Below are 19,205 nucleotides of genomic sequence, written 5' to 3'. Positions count from 1 at the left end.
TTTTAATCATTCATCTGCTTATTAACAAGACTTTCCCTAGTAGACTGAACTGTCAAGATTAGTCACCATTGATCAGGACATTTGCAAGTAAATCCATCAATCAAAATTTATTAATGGTCCAAGACTTGCAAGTAAAAAGCTTCAGTGTCATTAACTCCAGAATGTTGCCTTAGCCACAACATATTACATAACTTTCAACTGAAGATTTTGTATGGAGCCAAGTACAGTTTTCAATATATACATATTAATAAAACCACCTGTGTATATAAACCTTTATGTCAATAACTTCCAAGGATTTGAATTTAGCTGCCTTTTAAACAGCACATTACATTATCCATCTCAGTTAGATTAAGCCACACAATTTTCCTTCTTTTCTCTCTTCACAAATGCATACCCAATATACCATTTATTTCCATTCAAATGAATGTGGTTCCAGGAATACTAAACAGTTAATTATTAGTATTATATCTTAGGTATAATACATTACTTTGTCTACATAGGTTGCTAGTTAATTCTGGTCTGCTAAACATTCAGCAACAATAGCTCCTGAGTAGGGTGGAGAAGCTTGTCCTCAAAAGACCTAAATGTGTAAAAAAAAGTTATAGAAGAAGCAGAACTTCCCTCTCCATCCCACAATTGGGGAGAAATAGAGATTGGTTAAGAAACTGGATTTAAAAATGTTCCCCCAATTAGTTCCTCTTTTCTTTTTAAAATGGAAGTTGATTTATTAACACAATGCTCTCCTTACAGTATGTCATTGTGAGTCTGACATGCACACTTAACATTGGGAAGGCCACAAGGGCAACAAATAAGATTGACTGTGTAGGACTGCACCACATTTGTGGATGGGGCATGGATTCCTACCTATTTTCTTCCTAAGGTGACTGTTTTTAAAAATGAAAACTATATCACATATCTTACAACTTACCAATGCATCATGTTTTCATGCCTCAAAATAACAGAAAATCATATTGATCTTCAGGTATTATAATTATTGTGGCCCAGAGCAATTCAAAAAGGTTTGCATGGTGTTCTAGGACTAGAAACTATCCCTGGCAATTATTGTACTTAAGCACATCCATTACCCAGTCAAAATAAAGTTGTCCCCTTTATTATTCCTTGTTCATTAGATTTATATGGCTCTATCAATGCCTGGGTGTTACCTAAAGTAGAGGACAGCCAGTTCCAACAATCATTTGCTACAAATGTGAGAAATCAGTTTGGCTCTGATGTCTCTTTGCTGATCACTTCTTGCACCACACCCTGTCCCTGCCCACGTCTACTCCTGACTCCCATCATAGTTGGGATTGGTTATTTGAAGTAGTAGCATTCTTTCAGATCTCTTACTGCAGAAATGTGGAGCAAGTTAGGAATGCCAGTGCAGCTGGGGTGTGCTCTTCCCACTGGAACAGCAAGGGAACAATATCACGTGGCTGTCTTACTCCTACCAGACAGCTTGGGATGCCATGAGTGGGCAGTCTGCCTCTGTTGTACAGGAAGAAATCATTAAATCTCAGTAAGCCATGTGTAATATTCTCTTGTTTCAAGAAAAGCAGATTACCTGGTAACTCCTGGGAATCATCACCTGTGTGGGAAAGTAGAGCAATGTTTTTTTAACCACAATAAAGCAGGAAATAAAAACAACTTTGCTAGAGTCCAAAAGTGAAATACTCAGAAATCTTTAACATAGTGCTGTTGGTTGAAAAAGCAGTGGAGTCTCATTTTTGACAGACTTTATAAAGGGTTTGATATAGAGCTTTTGTTCTCTACTATTTTTTTCTAATTGCAATACTGTTTCAATTATTCTTGCAATTATTTTCTGACAGTCTGTAACAATTTAGGCATGTACACCAGTGATGGGATTCAACATTTTTTTTACTACCGGTTCTGTGGGCGTGGCATTGCTTGGTGGGCGTGGCAGGACAAGGATACTGTAAAATCCCCATTCCCTCCCCACCCCGCTAACCTGTGTTCCGGACTGTTCCCCTGTGTAAGGGAACAGAAGACCCAGCCAATCAGCTGGGATGCCGATCAGCTGGGACTCGGGAGACAGCGAATAGATGGGGGTGGAGCCAGCCAACGGTGGTATTTGCCAGTTCTCCAAACTACTCAAAATTTCTGCTACCTGTTCACTAGAACTGGTCAGAACTGGCTGAATACCACCTCTGGTGTAAACGTCACTATAATCAATATACAATTCTTTCACTGAATCTGACAGAAATTTGAATGTAGAAATATAAGATAACAGACATAAATATAAACATGATTATGAATACATGAAATGGATATGTATAAATGGGGACATTAGGACAGGGACGGTGGGTACTTTGGTGCGTTTATGCACACCCCTTATAGACCACTTAGGAATAGGCTGAGGTCAACAGTAGACAGTTTAAGGTTAAAGTTGTGGGGGTTAGGGGAGGAAACCATAGAGTCAGGTAGTGCATTCCAGGCACTGACCACTCTGTTGCTGAAGTCGTATTTTCTGCAATCAAGTTTGGAGCGATTTACTTTACGTTTTATCTATTGTGTGCTTGTGTATTGCTGTGGTTGAAGCTGAAGTAGTCACTGACAGGTAGGACATCATAGCAGATAATTTTATGTACTAAGCTTAGGTCAGACCGAAGGCAGCGTAGTTCTAAATTGTCTAAGCCCAAAATTTCAAGCCTGGTGGCATAAGGGATTCTGCTGCGAGCAGAGGAGTGGAGGACTCTTCTCGTGAAATATCTCTGGACTCGCTCAATTGTATTAATGTCCGATATGCAGTGGGGGTGCCAGACAAATGAGCTGTATTTGAGAATTGGTCTAGCAAATGTTTTGTATGCTCTAGTTAGCAGTACAATATTACCAGAGAAGAAGCTACGCAAGATTAGGTTAACAACTCTTAATGCCTTTTTGGCAATGTTGTTACAGTGGGCACTGGCACTTTAGATAATTAGAGATGAGTACTCCAAGGTCCTTGACAGAGTGAGGGTCATCTACGAGGTTGTATTTTGTTTTCTGATTTTTTGTGTAAGACAGAGCATTATCTTGTGATATATACCTTTTAATTAGATACAATTAACACAGCTTTCTCTTTTCCAATATAACATTTGCAATCTAAATGTTATGCATACACAAGCCCATGCCTGATTATTTACAAAGCGCTATTTCTAAAGGACAACAAAGAAATTCCTTCAGGATATTCATTGACAATCTGAGGTTTCGCATAGCTTTCAACCAACTCAGTGTCTGCCTCTTTTGTCTTGTCTATTTTTAACTGAAAAATAACAGATTCCTCAACTGCTCTGACAAGGGTTGGAGATTCCATCATTGTTTTCCTATACAAAATGCTCCCTTTCCCCCTCTTTATTAGAATAATTATTAGAATAATTTTCATTTTAGTTTGTTAGAATTAGTTTATACTGCTAATTGAATGAGTATTAAAATACAAACACAAGAAATTTTTTAAAAAATTTAATCTAATGCAATGTATATATTTTTACCACTTCAGGCACTCCTTTGAAAAATATGCTGCTTTCCCTTGCAACAGTAATCAATGTATTTATCTACTCTTATAGGGTTGACTAGGAAAAAGATATTAGGAATTTATGACCACAAATCTATGTATTTACATTAATCATAGATACGTTTTTCCTCTATTTAAATTTGTTTCATGTTGGTGAATCTATTGCAAATGGTTTGCAAACCCTGAATCTAGGAATGCATTTTTATTCATCTGTTGGATACACTGGATTTCAACTTCAGCTTTAATAACTAGTTTCTATCCAGCATGATCTGTATCTCATGACCTAAGAGCAAAACTTACTACAGTTTATCAAATGTTCATCTTTTATCACAAAATATCTCACAATATCTAATAATGCCAGCAAATTAAAAAGAGCCATGGTGGCACAGTGGTTAGAATGCAGTACTGCAAGCTACTTCTGCTGCATGCCAGTTGCTTGCAATTTGGCAGTTCAATTGTCACCAGGCTCACGGTTATCTCAGCTTTCCATCCTTCCGAGATCAGTAAAATAAGGATACAGATTGTTGGGGACAAGATGCTGACTCTGTAAACCACTTAGAGAGGGCTGCAAAGCACTGTGAAGCAGTATAGGTCAAACTGCTATTGCTATTGCTAAAACATGGGGAATTCCAGTCATTAGATTTCCCATGTTTTAGCAATAGCAGTTTGACCTATACTGCTTCACAGTGCTTTGCTGCCCCCTCTAAGTGGTTTACAGAGTCAGCATCTTGTCCCCAACAATCTGTATCCTCATTTTACTGATCTCGGAAGATAGCTGGAATAATGTACTGGACTCAACTGAACTAGAAATCCTGGATATGAAAAGCAGAAAAAATAATCACTATGGATGATGCCCTTCATCCATATGGTGATGTTGACAGATTCTACTTACCAAGGAGTATAGATGGCAGGGTGTAAAATATTGCAAGTACCACATTTGGAAAGAAGAATGATGGATACTGAAGAAGATGAACTGAAGTCAATACACTATGAAGGCTTACTGACTACCAAAGAGATCAATCTGGCTTACAGTAAAAGCAAGAAACAAAATAGACATGGAAGCAAAGTATTACATGGTCAAGACAGACAGACAGACACACACACACACACACACACACACACACAACCTCGCAGGCAAAGCAGATAAGAACAAGACCTGGCAATAGCTAAGAGCAGGAAAATCGTTAAAACCAAATGCACATAAAGCAAGAAATGAGAAGACAGCAACAAAGTGAGAATGCCAGCCCTGCAAAGAAGCTGAAGAAACAGTGGAGCACCTAGTTAGTCCTTGCCAGAAGATTGCACGGACAGGGAACAAGTAATGAAGTAGCAACAATGGTGCATTGGAGCATCTGCAAAAAATACACTTTTTTGAATTGCAAGCAAGAAGAGGTGGGACCACAAAACAAAGTAATAAAAAATGAAGCTAATGAAGCTCTGGGACTTAAAAATTCAGACTGACAAGCACCAGCCACATAACACTTCACATTTAACAATTGTCAATAACAAAAACAAAAGTCTGGAGGTAGAAGTTATAGTATCTGGAGACAGCAAAATAGAAAGAAGTGTAAAACAATCACAAAATACAAAGAACTGCAAATATGTAGAATGATTGTAGAATAAGAAAGCAAAGATGGTACCAACAGTAGTAGGTGCTTTGGGAGTAATTCCAAAACTAGCAGAATTGACAAATTCACCATCAGTCAATTTCAAAAGCAACTATCTTCTGTGATAATACCTCTAGCACCATCAAACAACCATCTCTGTATATCCCAGATCCTTGAGAAAAACTCAATAGGTGGATAAAAATGTCAAATCCAGTTGGGCAGACTGAGATCAACCATGATAATTTATTAAATGTATATGCTGCGTGATTCCCAGTGACCCTATTACTTACTGCAATGGTGAAGAAGCTTGTTTGTAAAATTGCAAGCAGTTCTTGTAGACTTCATTGTAGGAGATATGGTGGGTGAGATAGTGGGTTGGGCTTAAGTAAGAATTTGGTGGGATGACAACCAAAACCCATTGGCAGTCTTTGTAATTCCTTTTTATCTTTTTTGAACTTCCCTTTGTTGTTTCCGTCCCTAAATAAGCCAGAACAAATTGATTTTGCCAGTGGTTTGAATCAATTAGTTAAAAAGCATTTCTGACTAACAGTGACATGAAACTAGATGAAAGATTGCAAGTGCTCATCTCTAAATTACAGCCACTTCCATTATTCTCCAATATGTACAATAAAGACATGGAGAGAATGGGACTGTGCTACTGGGCTCTCCCTTCCAAACTACATTTCTCATTATCTTAGGCCAAAATTTAAACAAACATGTAAAAAGTCTGGAAGGACCATTTTACATGCCTAGATCGTCTGCCTTTGAAAATATCCCCAGAGGTCAAGTTGATTGGGAAAACTTGGTCCTCTTTTGTTTATTCATTTATTGTTCATGAAGAAAACATTTGAATAATGCTTTTTGCTTATTTATGGTGAATTTGTAAAACTTCTAGAACAAGGGTGTCAAACTGGTAGCCTGTGGTCTGGATGTGTCATGCGCAGGCCACACCCAGCCCAGCTCTCCGAAGGGGGGAAATGTCATGAAACGTCATGTGATGGCAACGTGATGCAGCTAGTTTGACACCCATGTCCTAGAACATTTCTTACATACAATTCTACTCAGAATATAATTTCCAGTGAATTTAGCAAAGGGTGGAGTCCTTGGTGCTCTCTGAGCTCAGTTGTAACCAAGCTTGGTTGTGACCAAACTCAGAGAACCCCAAGGACTCCACCAGTGGTGAGATTCAATTTTTTTTACTGCGGGTACTATGGGCGTGGCTTGGTGGGTGTGGCATGGCTTGGTGGACGTGACTTGGTGGGCATGGCAGGAGAAGGATACTGTAAAATGTCCATTCCCTCCCCACTCCAGGGGAAGGTTCCTGCAAAATCCCCATTTCCTCCTGATCAGCAGGGACTTGGGAGGCAGAGAATAGATGGGGGCGGGGCCAGTCAGAGGTGGTATTTACTGGTTCTCCAAACTACTCAAAATTTCCACTACTGGTTCTCCAGAACTGGCCAGAACCTGCTGAATACCACCTCTGGACTCCACAGTTCAATCCTGAGTTACAAATATTTTCTTCTACAAGAACCTAATGAACATATTGTAACATATAATGAACATAGTAAAATAAATTGGATACACCTTCTGGACAATATTTCTAATCTGGAAATATTCTGAAGATGTACTCATTACCCAACAATCCCTGCTAGAAAGCCAAATAATGGCTTTGATAACGAAAGGTGTAGTTCAATACGTCTGGAGGATTGGGGAAGCTGCCAAACCATGATTCTACACCAATTCTTAAATATGTATCTAGGTTTGGCTAATGGTTAGCATGATGTCAGAAAAATATTTTCACTGGGTGGGTCATTGTCACAATGTCAGGAATGTCTATCATTCATGAAGTGAAAAGTAGCACCCATATGCAGATATTTAATAGAAACAGAAACAGGGACACAGTGGCTCATTGGCTAAGACACTGAGCTTGTCGATCAGAAATGTTGGCTGTTCGGCGGTTCAAATCTAGTGCCGCATAACAGAGTGAGCTCCAGTTACTTGTCCCAGATTCTGCCAAACTAGCAGTTCGGAAAGCATGTAAAAATTCAAGTAGAAAAAATAGGGACCACCTTTGGTGGGAAGGTAACAGCGTTCCATGCACCTTCACCATTTAGTCATGCTGGCCACATGACCATGGAGACATCTTTGGACAATGCTGGCTCTTTGGCTTTGAAATGGAGATGAGCACCGCCCCTTAGAGTTGGGAACGACTATTACATAGGTGTGAAGGAAACTTTACCTAATAGAAACAGAAGAGATGGGGAATTGAATCAATTCACCCGTGCCTTTCAAATTCTTGAAAGTCACATAGATCTAAACACACCCATAGTGATCACAGCAGTAAATTGTTAGAATAGAATTTCTGCTGAATAAGGAGGCAGACTGTATGCTATTACAAGTAGACCTTTGCATAGATTTAGTGGGAGATTGGTCATAAGAACTCTGCACTTCTTCTTTTTTTTTTTTTTGCCTCTTAGGCCCTGACTGTAGACTGTATTTTCAGTCACCCAAGAAACAATTTCATCATTGGCTAATAGTACACAGTGCATTTTAAATTTTCTGCATCTCACAGATCATGCGGCTGAATTAAAAATGAGGAGAGGGGAGAGAGATGACTTGCTTTTTCTGCAATACATCTTACGGTGCTGCGAGTTTCTGAGAAATCCATTGGGGAAAGCAGCACATCATCTCATATTCTTGTGCATGCAGGCAAATAAGTTGAGTACACAGGAATGCCATTTGCCTCCAATCTTTTCCTTCCACAGATACTAACCTTGGTAAGGAACCACAGCTGGAGAGACACTCTTCACCACCATGAAAGGAGATTCATATGTGGAACCGTATAATAATGCATACTGAATCCTTGGGTATTCCCTGGTTAGTTAGACTGGGGGAAAATACTTAATGGGTTAATTGCACAAGATGTAATGTTAAGAATGTTGCTTATCAGCAGAAATAGCATCCCAGCCACCTTGCACATAAACAAGGCTATTTGATTTTAAAATTAATTTTAATTTAAAGTCCCTTTCTGCGGAACAGTTAGGAATGGAGAATCAATCAGCTGCTGAGGTGTGGCAGGACTGAAGGACAATGAAAGTCTTTAAAGAGACAATGAATGTTTAAAACAGACATCAGCAAGCATCTATAATACATTTAAGTCCATCCCTGGGCTTTGAAATGTTCCGTTTGGATGGTCCAGTTGCTTCTTGGCCACTCTAGGGTGACACATGCCAGACATCATAGATCTTGCATTGATCTTGCTACTTGCTTTGAGATTCTTTAAACTACCATGATGGGGGAAGTCAGTTCCAGACTTCCCTTCATTTACTCACACCCTGTTTTTAACTTGTCTCCAGAAGTGGGATGGCAAGAATCGACTCTCCCCCCCCCCTTTCCACATCCCAACCCACCCTCTTAACAGGGTGCCCTATTTGGCCATCCCCTTTGCCTGCTGAATGCAACCCCTTCGCTTTCCTTACAAGGGCTGTGGTGCCCCGAGTGTTTCGGACGGCTGTGACTTTTTACCTTCCTTACTCCATTAATGGCCTCACGGCTACTGGATGGCGTGAAGCCGACCAAATAAGGACAAGGTGCCTGGCTGGTCCCTCCGGAGCCCGAGAGCGACCCCGCCACTCCGCCGGGTATAAATGGGTGGCGCTTCCCTGGAGCAAGACCCAGCTGGCGCTCCACAAACCCCCAGCGCAGAGAGTGTTGAGCCGGTGAGTAACAACAGCGCAGCTGACCGTCCCGGCTTTCTGTCCATCGCCGCGGGCGCATGCGAGGAATGTCCGGGATGGGAGGTGGGGGAGCGTTGCAAATCGGGTCTACCATGGGAGCGGCTGCAAGGAGGCTGCCTTGCCCCCAGAAGCATCCAGAGTAGCCAAAGTGAAGTCGTCCGGTGGCGCTAAAGGAGCAGATACCTCCGCTCTCCACAATCCTTTCGCGCATCTCGGTGGGCTCGGGGTTTCCACCCAGAAGATCCCGATACCCGAAGTTTTGTAAAGGCGAGGAAGCCCCGTCCGTCCCACCTGCGGTTTCCCTCTATTTCTTTGCGCTCTTATGGGAGGGGGGGGATGGCGGGCGGGGGGAGAACCGCCTACACCTTAGCGAGGATCTTCTTCCTCCTGGGTCTGCTCTGGACGGCGCTAAATTTGCCAAGTTTTCCTAGTTTCTTTGCCCTTTGTTATGGGAAACAAAAGTCCGAAGAAACATGCAGCCACCCGCTACCCCTGGAATGGATGGAATGGAATGGAATGGAATAGAATAGAATAGAATAGAATAGAATAGGAATACTTTATTACCACTTTGCATGTACACTAATCGGCATACGTTAAAAAGGTAAAAGCATTTCTTACGTTTTGACCCTACCAAAGTATGAAGGCACAAGCCAGATTCCATTGTGCCTCAAAGGACGAAGGAAAGGACTTGGGCTGCGGGCGGGGGCGGTTCAATGGGGAAACTTCTTTCACAGCCCGAGGGTTTCTGATACCGTCCCCACCCTTAGTAGCTAGCGGCGACTTCGAGCGGGTTAGGCAACCCAGCAAAGGCAGTTGCTGAAGCGGCGCAGCCAGCCGCTTCTTGGACCTGCGGCAGCCGGAGCGAAAATCATGCCGCGGTGCGCTTGTGGAGTCCTCACAGTCACTAGATCCACGTGCAAACGCTTGAACTGGGGAGTGGAGGGAGCGCAGCCAAACAGGGACCTCGCGGCCGCCAAGGAAGACCCATCCTTGTAAAGTGCGCGATCTAACAGGAGAAGCAGCCTCCCAGAATCTATCCCGCGTTGACTGAACGTCTTTCTGCCGAAGGGGAAAGGGTTTTGAGGGAAAGGGAGAAGGAGTGGGAGGGAGGGAGTGTGTGTGTGTGAGAGAGAGGGGGGGGGGAGAGAAAGGGAGTGAGTGATTGTGTGTGCGAGAGAGAGAGAGTGTGTGTGAAAGAGAAAGTGAGTGAGTGTGAGAATGAAAGAGGGAGTGTGTGTGTGAGGGAGTGTGTGTGTGTGTGTGTGTGTGTGTGTATGAGTGTATCTGAGAGAGGGGGGGAGGAGGGAGGGGCTTACCCAACTTCGGCAACTCTAACCGGTAGGCGGAGTCCCTTTCCAGCTGGCCCCCAGAGATGGTGAATCTTCGCTGGTTTTGTATTTTGCAGCTCCCGCTTTCCTTTCCAAGATGTGTGATGACGAAGAGACCACCGCCCTGGTGTGCGACAATGGCTCAGGTTTGGTGAAAGCGGGCTTCGCGGGTGACGATGCCCCTCGAGCCGTCTTCCCTTCCATTGTAGGCCGTCCTAGGCACCAGGTAACGCTTTCTGGGCGCTTCTGGGAACAGCAAAAGGGGAATGCAATAATACAATAATAATACAATAGTAGAGTTGGAAGGGACCTTGGAGGTCTTCTAGTCCAACCCCCTGCCCAGTCAGGAAACCCTATACCGTTTCAGACAAATGGCTATCCAACATCTTCTTAAAAGACTTCCAGTGTTGGGGCATTCACAACTTCTGGAGGCAAGCTGTTCCGCTGATTAATTGTTCTAACTGTCAGGAAGTTTCTCATCAGTTCTAAGTTGCTTCTCTCCTTGATTAGTTTTCACCCATTGCTTCTTGTTCTACCCTCAGGTGCCTTGGAGAATAGTTTGATTCCCTCTTCTTTGTGGCAACCCCTGAGATATTGGAACACTGTTATCATGTCTCCCCTAGAATAGATCGCCCAGGTGTTTCAATCACTGTGATTCAAGTGTATGGTCCAAGCACAGTATTTCTTATCTTCCTCCTTCCTTTGCTTCTTTAAATCCTACTTGGCTCCAGTAAATATTTTAATTTCTCAGCCCAACTCAGATTCCATTGTTTCAATTTCTCTTCTTTCTTTCTTTCTTTCTTTCTTTCTTTCTTTCTTTCTTTCTTTCTTTCTTTCATCAATCTCTATCCATTTATCTATCCATCAATCAATCATCTATTAATTTGTTTTATTTTATTTTATTAATTTATTAAGAATGTTGATTATAATAGTAAAATTCACTACAAACCAAATTTAAAGCAATAAGGAAAAGGAGTAAAAAGGCAAAGAAAAAAATGAAAGAAAAATAAGAACATAATAAAAAGAAAAATATCTAAAGAAGTTCCCTTTAACCTTCAACAAGTATAAGCAAATTTGGTAACTTTTCATATATATATTCCTGTATCTAAAATCTTTACATTTTAATCTCCTTCAATATCCGCTTTTAAAAATTATTTTTCTATGTTATGTTTTGTAAAACACGAACTGGATCTATTTCCTATAAAAAGCTGATCGCACTTTATCATTAATTCCAAAATCCTATGGTAAAAGTTTCAAAATTCTAATTTTATATGGATCTTTAGTTTATTTATTTTTAAGATCAAATTCATATTCACTTTTTTGCTGTTTATTTCAGATTCTTTAAATTCTTCAACATGGTTAAGATTCTTTCTTAAGAAAGAAAGCAGATCTGTACAGGTTTTCAAACCTGTCATTCTGAAGGTCTCTAGTAAGTTAGAAATAGTTAATGGGCAATTTCTGAAAGTGATTAGAAAATGGGGTTTGTGAACTTAATGAAAAGAAGGACTAGGGGAGACATGATAGCAGTGTTCCAATATCTCAGGGGTTGCCGCAAAGAAGAGGGAGTCAAACTATTCTCCAAGGCACCTGAGGGTAGAGCAAGAAGCAATGGGTGGAAACTAATCAAGGAGAGAAGCAACTTAGAACTGAGGAGAAATTTCCTGACAGAACAATTAATCAGTGGAACATCTTGCCTCCAGAAGTTGTGAATGCCCCAACACTGCAAGTCTTTAAGAAGATGCTGATAGCCATTTGTCTGAAATGGTATGTTTCCTGCCTAGGCAGGGGGTTGGACTAGAAGACCTCCAAGATCCCTTCCAACTCTGCTATTATATTATTGTACAACTTAGTGTCCTTTGAAAGTTTCTGGCTGCAAAAAAGATGATGAATCCCATCATTTCCCAGTGCTCAAATTCACTCTCCTGTAGTCTCCTTGTGGGGAGGAGCCATCTGGAGCACACATGGGCAATCTCCCATCCTCTCCTTTCTCTTTTTGAATCTGCTGTATCTTTCCTCTGTGCTTCCCCCCTTGTTCCATAGTACTTTTGCCATATTTCTTTCTTCCTTCCCACCTTTTCTCAAAATCATAAACATGTGAACTTCACTAGCCAGTAGGAAATTCCAATCCTCCCTTTTAAAAAAAAATACATTCCTTAAACTGTTTTTATTTTCTTATTAATACAGTATTGTAATTGGTGCTTTTCTTGGAGAAAAGTGTCCGCCTCAGGTCATTTGGTCACATAAATAGGGCTTAAGATCTCTTGTGATGCTACATCTTTTGGGGCAGAAATTGCAATATTGTGGTAATTTAATCCCAATGCATTTTTTCTTGTTGAAAATGTAATTTAAGAACACATACACACACACCCCTAACCGCACTCTTTCACATAAAGGGAAAACCCAAATGTTATATTGGAGCAATACCTTTATAAGGGCTAATCCAAAAAATCTCACAGGCTTCAAAGTTAGTGAAAACAAATTCGGGATTTAGAAGTGAGTCTGCATTGCTGAGTCCATAAAACCCACTTGCCAAAATATGAGTTAAGTGGGTGGTTTGAGAATACTTCTGAAGTTGAAGGTTGCAGACTGAATAAATTACTAGTAAGTGCTGCAGGTATCAGATTTTGAGTGAAAGAAGGAGTGCTGATTGTCATTGGTTTGGAACTGCAGAGGCCTGTTTTTTGTTTGTTTGAGAAAGTAAGAAGAAATCTACCATATTATGCCACGCAGTGCTACTTTACCCTCATGTTGCATATGTTTAATGGCCAGCCAAAAGAATAACATTTTTATGTACATTAAGTTGAGTGTTAAATTCAAGGAGCTACATACAGAAGTCAGTGATTTCATGCTGTGTATTTACAATTTCCCAGCTTCACACCCATAGAGGTATTAGAATTTAACACCTACACTGGTGAGAAGTTATTATTAAAGCGCAAACACACATGGAGGGTGTTTCGTGGAGAAACATGGCGGCATCAGATTTCTGACTCCATGGTATTGTTTTTCATGTCCCTTCTTCCTTTAGGGTGTCATGGTTGGTATGGGCCAGAAAGACTCCTATGTGGGTGATGAAGCGCAGAGCAAGAGAGGTATTCTGACTTTGAAATACCCCATTGAACATGGAATAATTACTAATTGGGATGACATGGAAAAAATCTGGCACCATACTTTCTATAATGAACTGCGTGTTGCCCCTGAAGAACATCCCACCCTGCTGACAGAAGCCCCTCTGAATCCCAAAGCCAATCGTGAAAAGATGACCCAAATTATGTTTGAGACCTTCAACGTGCCTGCCATGTATGTGGCAATCCAAGCTGTTCTCTCCCTCTATGCTTCTGGGCGTACTACAGGTAAAATAATAAGTTAATTGCTTTCCTCACCAGATATTTTTCCTGAAGACTGACCTAGTAAATGCTTATATTCGGCACAGACACCATGCTGGTCTCCCTTCTCTTTCTTTTTTCAGACTACAACTACAAATCCTGTAGTGTTGGTCACGTTGGGTAGAGCTTACTTTTGAATTCAAAAGTCACTGAAAGGCATCAGGTTGCCTAATGTAACAGCAAGTCCTTGTCTTACAACATTTTGTTTAGTGACCAAACTTTGAAGTTACAATGGCACTGGAAAAAGTGACTTATGACCATTTTTCACACTTATTAACTATTGCAGCATCCCCATAGTTGTGCGATCAAAATCCAGATGCTTGGCAACTGACTCATGTTTATGACAGTTGTAGTGTCCCAAGGTCATGTGGTCATCTTTTGTGACCTTCTGACAGGCAAAGTCAATGGGGAAACCAGATTCACTTAACAATCATGTTACTAGCTTAAAAACTGCAGTGATTTGCTTAGCAACTATGGCAAGTAAGGTGGTAAAATGGGGCAAAAACTCATTTAAATGTCTAACTTAGCAGCATAAATGTTGGGCTCAATTGTGTTCGTAAGTTGAGGACTACCTGTTTATATGCTCTATATCCCTTAAGTGGCACTGCCTCTGAGATGCCAAACCAGTTCATTTCATTATTTGAAGAGCTTTCCCCAATGGACAGAATTTCAATCTGTTTCATGAAGGGAACCATATTTCTTCATTTAATGAATGGGTTAGAAAAATGCATGTGGGAGTCAACTTGCCAGATGACATCTGTATAATGCAAAATTAAATTCAAAACAAAAATGTAAAATCTCAGATTTTAGCATTCTCACAGGTGATTGTGACATGGTGGGACTATTTTTTTTTTAATGGTACAACTCTTGAAAGTTTAATTGCCTCAAATAATTAGCATTTCTTCATTTCCTGCAAATTCCCTTGGCTATTATAATGATTACAGTGACTCTCACTTTTGAGAAACTGATGCCTTAGACAGTCTGAATACTGGAACAGATAATCACCGTAGTGGCAGCTCAAATATATTCATATTTAAAAGTTATCTTAAGAGGAAAGGCTTAATCTTTTAATGAACACTGCTTGCCTTTCACTGAGAACAGCATTAAGTAGAAATTGTAATTGTAATTTATACATGAAAGGAATGGCAGACTTTACTGAATCAGAAGTGTAATTGTGATATGTATAACATGGGAAAATTATTGCACATAGCAGGTATTTTCATATAAAGCTATAATAGATACAAGCCCACTTCTCTGCTACTTTCCTACAGTTTGGAAAAATAATATTTCCTATTTCTGTATTCAGAATCTAAAATAAAGAAGATTACACCTCAATCCCAAATACATGCTTCCTCCTCTTGAAAATATGAAAAAACACTGTCCCAAAGGTGCTTTTTCAGGAGGCAACTGGACTTTGTTTTTTCTTTGAAGACGTTTCACTTCTCATCCAAGAAGCTTCTTCAGCTTCTTGAATGAGAAGCTAAACATATTCAAAGAAAAAACAAGAAAGTCCAGTTGCCTCTTGAAAAATTATCTTTGGGACAATCATGACCTGGATGACTGAGAATCTCTACAGATTTTTAGCTATACAATTTGGGATGAGCACCCTTTGAATGGTGTGGGAGTAGGAAAGGATTTCCAGAGGGAAAAAAATTGCAGTCTACAGGAACCAGGAGCACCACTCAGGTGACCCTGAGGACACAGATACACCTCAAAGTGCTGCAATGACCTTCCAAAAAGATGTAAATGACCAGTTGTCTGCAAGGAATATAAATCCTTCCATTCCCCACTATCCTGCCAGAGCTGAAGAAGCTTCTTGGATGAAAAGCGAAATGTCTTCAAAGAAAAAACAAGGAAGTCCAGTTGCCTCCTGAAAAAGCACCTTTGGGACAACCATCACCTGGATGACTGAGAATCTCTACAGAAAAAAACCCCACTGGTTTACCATATTTGAAACACCCATATAAATTATTGTCCTTCACATATTAAGATAGCAGCATCTGAAGTAGTTATTGATCCTATATGATCTTATGCTGTCTGGTTCTCATAACAGCTCTTCCCACCTAGGTCTCTTGTAGATGTGTGGATTTTCAAATCAGAATTCTCACCAAAAAGCCATGGTGGCTGGAGAAGTCTGGACATTTAAATGCTTTCAATTTTAACTCAGGTTAAGGAAGTCTGTCTTTTAACATATTGGAGACTGCCAATATGTTGGGTTAATTAGTGCCAGGAATCTCTTTGAAACCTTTATAGTCAAACCATTGTTGAGCTGAATCAAAAGGCAAACTTTCCCTCAAACTGAACTTAGGTTTTGATGCATATGGACAATTAGTGTTCTTGGTAACAGTAGCATGGACAGTTCAACAGATGTTGCCAATAAATGTACTCAAATGCCCTTGATGATCTTGTGTGACACTCATCATCCCATTTTCTTACCATATAGGTCTATAGTCTAATAGATCCAGCTGAGATCAAAGCAGATGTCGTAGTAGGAGGGATTCAGGCAGTTGGTTCTACTTTTATGATACTAGACATTAAGATATAGCAGAATGATGTGGTGAGACCATGAAAACAAGCATCACTGCTGAATATATCTCAAGGACCACAGGGTGCAAAAAACACGGGAACATAAGGAGAATTATCATCTATAATAGACAAATTTAAGAGTGTATCCCCATGTTAGAAACAATTAGTTTAGATTCAGCTGAATGACCCAAACTCTCTGTTTAGCTAAGTTCTTTGTTTATTAAAATGCGGCATTATCAACTTGCTTATAGGATGTTATAAATATGAAAGGAAGACTAACCCAGTGAAGCCATTTTGAACCAAAATTGGTTCAAGGAAGCATTAAGGTCTACAGTTGGCTGAAGTTAAGAAAGTATTCCCTTTGGCATTTCAGCTTGTAAGATACTGAGAGTTACTAATGAGGAAGGTTATGTTTCATGCTCATTTGTCACACCAGACTTTAATTGCACATTCTCTTTGTGTATTGGTGTTTTTTTTCTGTTCTATTCTCCTAACCTGCATTTGGAGAGGTTGCATGACATGTGCAAGAACATGTCATTTAAAAAATGCTGGCATTATAACAACTTGGGCTTTTCTGTTTTACAGGTATTGTCCTTGATTCAGGGGATGGAGTCACACACAATGTCCCTATCTATGAAGGTTATGCTCTTCCCCATGCTATTATGCGTCTGGATCTGGCTGGCAGGGATCTGACTGACTACCTCATGAAGATTCTGACAGAACGTGGCTATTCCTTTGTAACAACAGGTAATTACAGTTGAAATGTACTTTGATCACTGTTTATGCCTCATAAGTGAATTCAAAAAGCTACTGTTGATATACTTTAGTTGAGTAAGCTCAACTATAAGATTACTCAACTATAACATAAGCTCAGCAATGGAATTTTCAGTGTCATATCAAACTAAAAAGTTGTGTGGGATCTAGATACATTATTTCTTCTACATAATATCTATATGAGCCGTGGTGGCACAGTGGTTAGAGTGCAGTACTGCAGGCTACTTCTGCTGACCGCCTGCAATTTGGCAGTTAAAATCTCACCAGGCTCAAGGTTGTCTCAACCTTCCATCCTTCTGAGGTGGATAAAATGAGGAGCCAAGTTGTTGGGGGTAATATGCTGACTCTGTAAACTGCTTATAGAGTGCTGTAAAGCACTGTAAAGCAGTATAAAAATCTAAATGCTATTGCTATATCTCCATATTTTTCCCCATCATCAGATATGGTGAAACCCTTGTGTTTGATCCTATTTCTAAGCATCCTGGAAAATTATTTGAGGATATATGGAAATAAAAATGACCAAACTCAACTACGGGGACAGGATTTTTAACTTCAATTTTGCTTGCATTCTTTTTAACCTCTATCTTTTTCTTCTTTTTATACATTTTTGGTTTTGTCTCTACAGCTGAACGTGAGATTGTCCGTGACATTAAGGAGAAATTATGCTATGTTGCTCTGGACTTTGAGAATGAAATGGCTACAGCAGCCTCCTCCTCTTCTCTAGAGAAAAGTTATGAGTTGCCTGATGGGCAGGTCATCACAATTGGGAATGAGCGTTTCCGCTGTCCAGAAACCCTTTTCCAGCCATCTTTTATTGGTAAGGAATTATTTTACGTGGAAACTTTAGCTTGAAGTTACTTTGGACCTGGCTGGCTGACTGGCTGCTGGCTGAATTGCTTCTCTGTGCAGTAAACTCTAAAGGAAATATAAAATTAAAAGGATGCAAAATGCAAAAGCATAAAACATTTTGGAAATAATCAAAATTAGTAGTAATATCTGTCAAAATGCATTGATGACAATGCTAAACTATTAGTGGGAGTCACACTGCAACAAATCAAAAAAGAGGGCAGAAATTAAATTAAATTTAAACAAATACAGCTCAAAGAAATACTCGCACATAAACCACTTTCTCCTCCAGCAACATTAAGAAATATTTTGAAATAACTTTTGGAGGGATTATATATGGATGTTAAAAGGGACATAGTGGCTCAGTGACTAAGACGCTGAGCATGTTGATCAGAAAGTTCATCAATTTGGCAGTTCGAATCCCTAGTGCCATGTAATGGAGTGAGCTCCCGTTACTTGTCCCAGCTTCTGCCAACCTAGCAGTTGGAAAGCTCATAAAAAATGCAAGTAGAAAAATAGGGACCACCTTTTGTGGGAAGGTAACAGCATTCTGTGCACCTTTGGCGTTTAGTCATGTCGGCCACATGACCATGGAGACGACTTTGGACAGTGCTGGCTCTTCAGCTTTGAAACAGAGATAAGCCCCACCCCCTAGAGTCAGAAATGACTAGCACACATGTGCGAGGGGAGCCTTAATCTTTATCTGTGGGTGTTGAACTTAAGATATTGGGAAGGCCTTAAGACATTGGCTGGAAGTGGCTTTGCAGTCTCAGGTTATGTAATTCTATACAAAAGGATGAGAAAGCAGAAGATAATCTTTCTAAGAAGAGAAGCCCATCTGATTAAGAGTCTTGTGTGGAGTACCAATCTACCTACATTATACACACTGTTGAAGGGATGTATGAATATTATTGTTGACTACAATTAATTCAGGGCTTTCCCCTCATTCCAGGAACCACTGCATCTCATACCTGCAATAGAGACATTTGTTCTGGACACAAGGGGCATCATTTTATGACCTTATAGTCATTATAATATTTTGAAACTATCTTGCAAATGTGATAAACGGGGTTAACATTTCTAATTTTTAAAATAAAGGAACATAAACCAATATAATAGTGAAACTGGCTACCAGCAGCTGTTGCTGGAGAGTTCCCCTTCCATCTAGCCAAACAATTTTTTTTAAAAAAATCCTGCGTTCAGTTACTATTTTTGGAATGCATTTGCCTCCTGTGTGGAATTACTGCAGCAGTGCCAATAACTAAGGGTTGTTAAGAAGCATAACAACTCTCATTTTGATCTTAATTAATTACTTACATTGAAATTACTCATTCAACAATATGAGAATTCTATTCACCTGCAAAATAAAAAATAATAATCTAAAGTATTTCATTCTTGGGCACATCTTTATCTCTGGCCGTCTCTCTACTTCAACATACAATGTGACTATTACCATAAATTAATACATTGGCCAGGAATGTCTGCCAAAGGCACAA

The 19,205-nt window shown here is 40.1% G+C and overlaps 1 protein-coding gene and 1 long non-coding RNA gene across 2 annotated transcripts in view; one reads left to right on the top strand and one right to left on the bottom strand.

The window, feature by feature from the left end:
• Positions 1-8,681: 8,681 nt before the first annotated feature.
• Positions 8,682-19,205, top strand: part of ACTC1 (actin alpha cardiac muscle 1) — a 13,085-nt gene continuing 2,561 nt past the window's right edge. The window contains exons 1-5 of the mRNA XM_081943780.1: positions 8,682-8,834; positions 10,258-10,406; positions 13,206-13,530; positions 16,675-16,836; positions 17,489-17,680. Coding sequence (XP_081799906.1) covers positions 10,278-10,406; positions 13,206-13,530; positions 16,675-16,836; positions 17,489-17,680 — 808 coding nt within the window. The 5' untranslated portion in view covers positions 8,682-8,834; positions 10,258-10,277. The remainder of the gene's footprint in view (positions 8,835-10,257; positions 10,407-13,205; positions 13,531-16,674; positions 16,837-17,488; positions 17,681-19,205) is intronic.
• The window catches only part of LOC309387336, a 26,348-nt gene continuing 24,800 nt past the window's right edge, over positions 17,658-19,205 (bottom strand). The window contains exon 4 of the long non-coding RNA XR_014174584.1: positions 17,658-17,778. This is a non-coding gene — a long non-coding RNA (uncharacterized lncRNA). The remainder of the gene's footprint in view (positions 17,779-19,205) is intronic.

Source organism: Natrix helvetica (genome assembly GCF_964273705.1).
Source record: "Natrix helvetica genome assembly, chromosome: 1".
In the NCBI taxonomy this organism is placed as follows: Eukaryota; Metazoa; Chordata; class Lepidosauria; order Squamata; family Natricidae; genus Natrix; species Natrix helvetica.
Note: the sequence above shows the minus strand (reverse complement) of the source record. Positions and strands in the feature narration are given on the sequence as shown.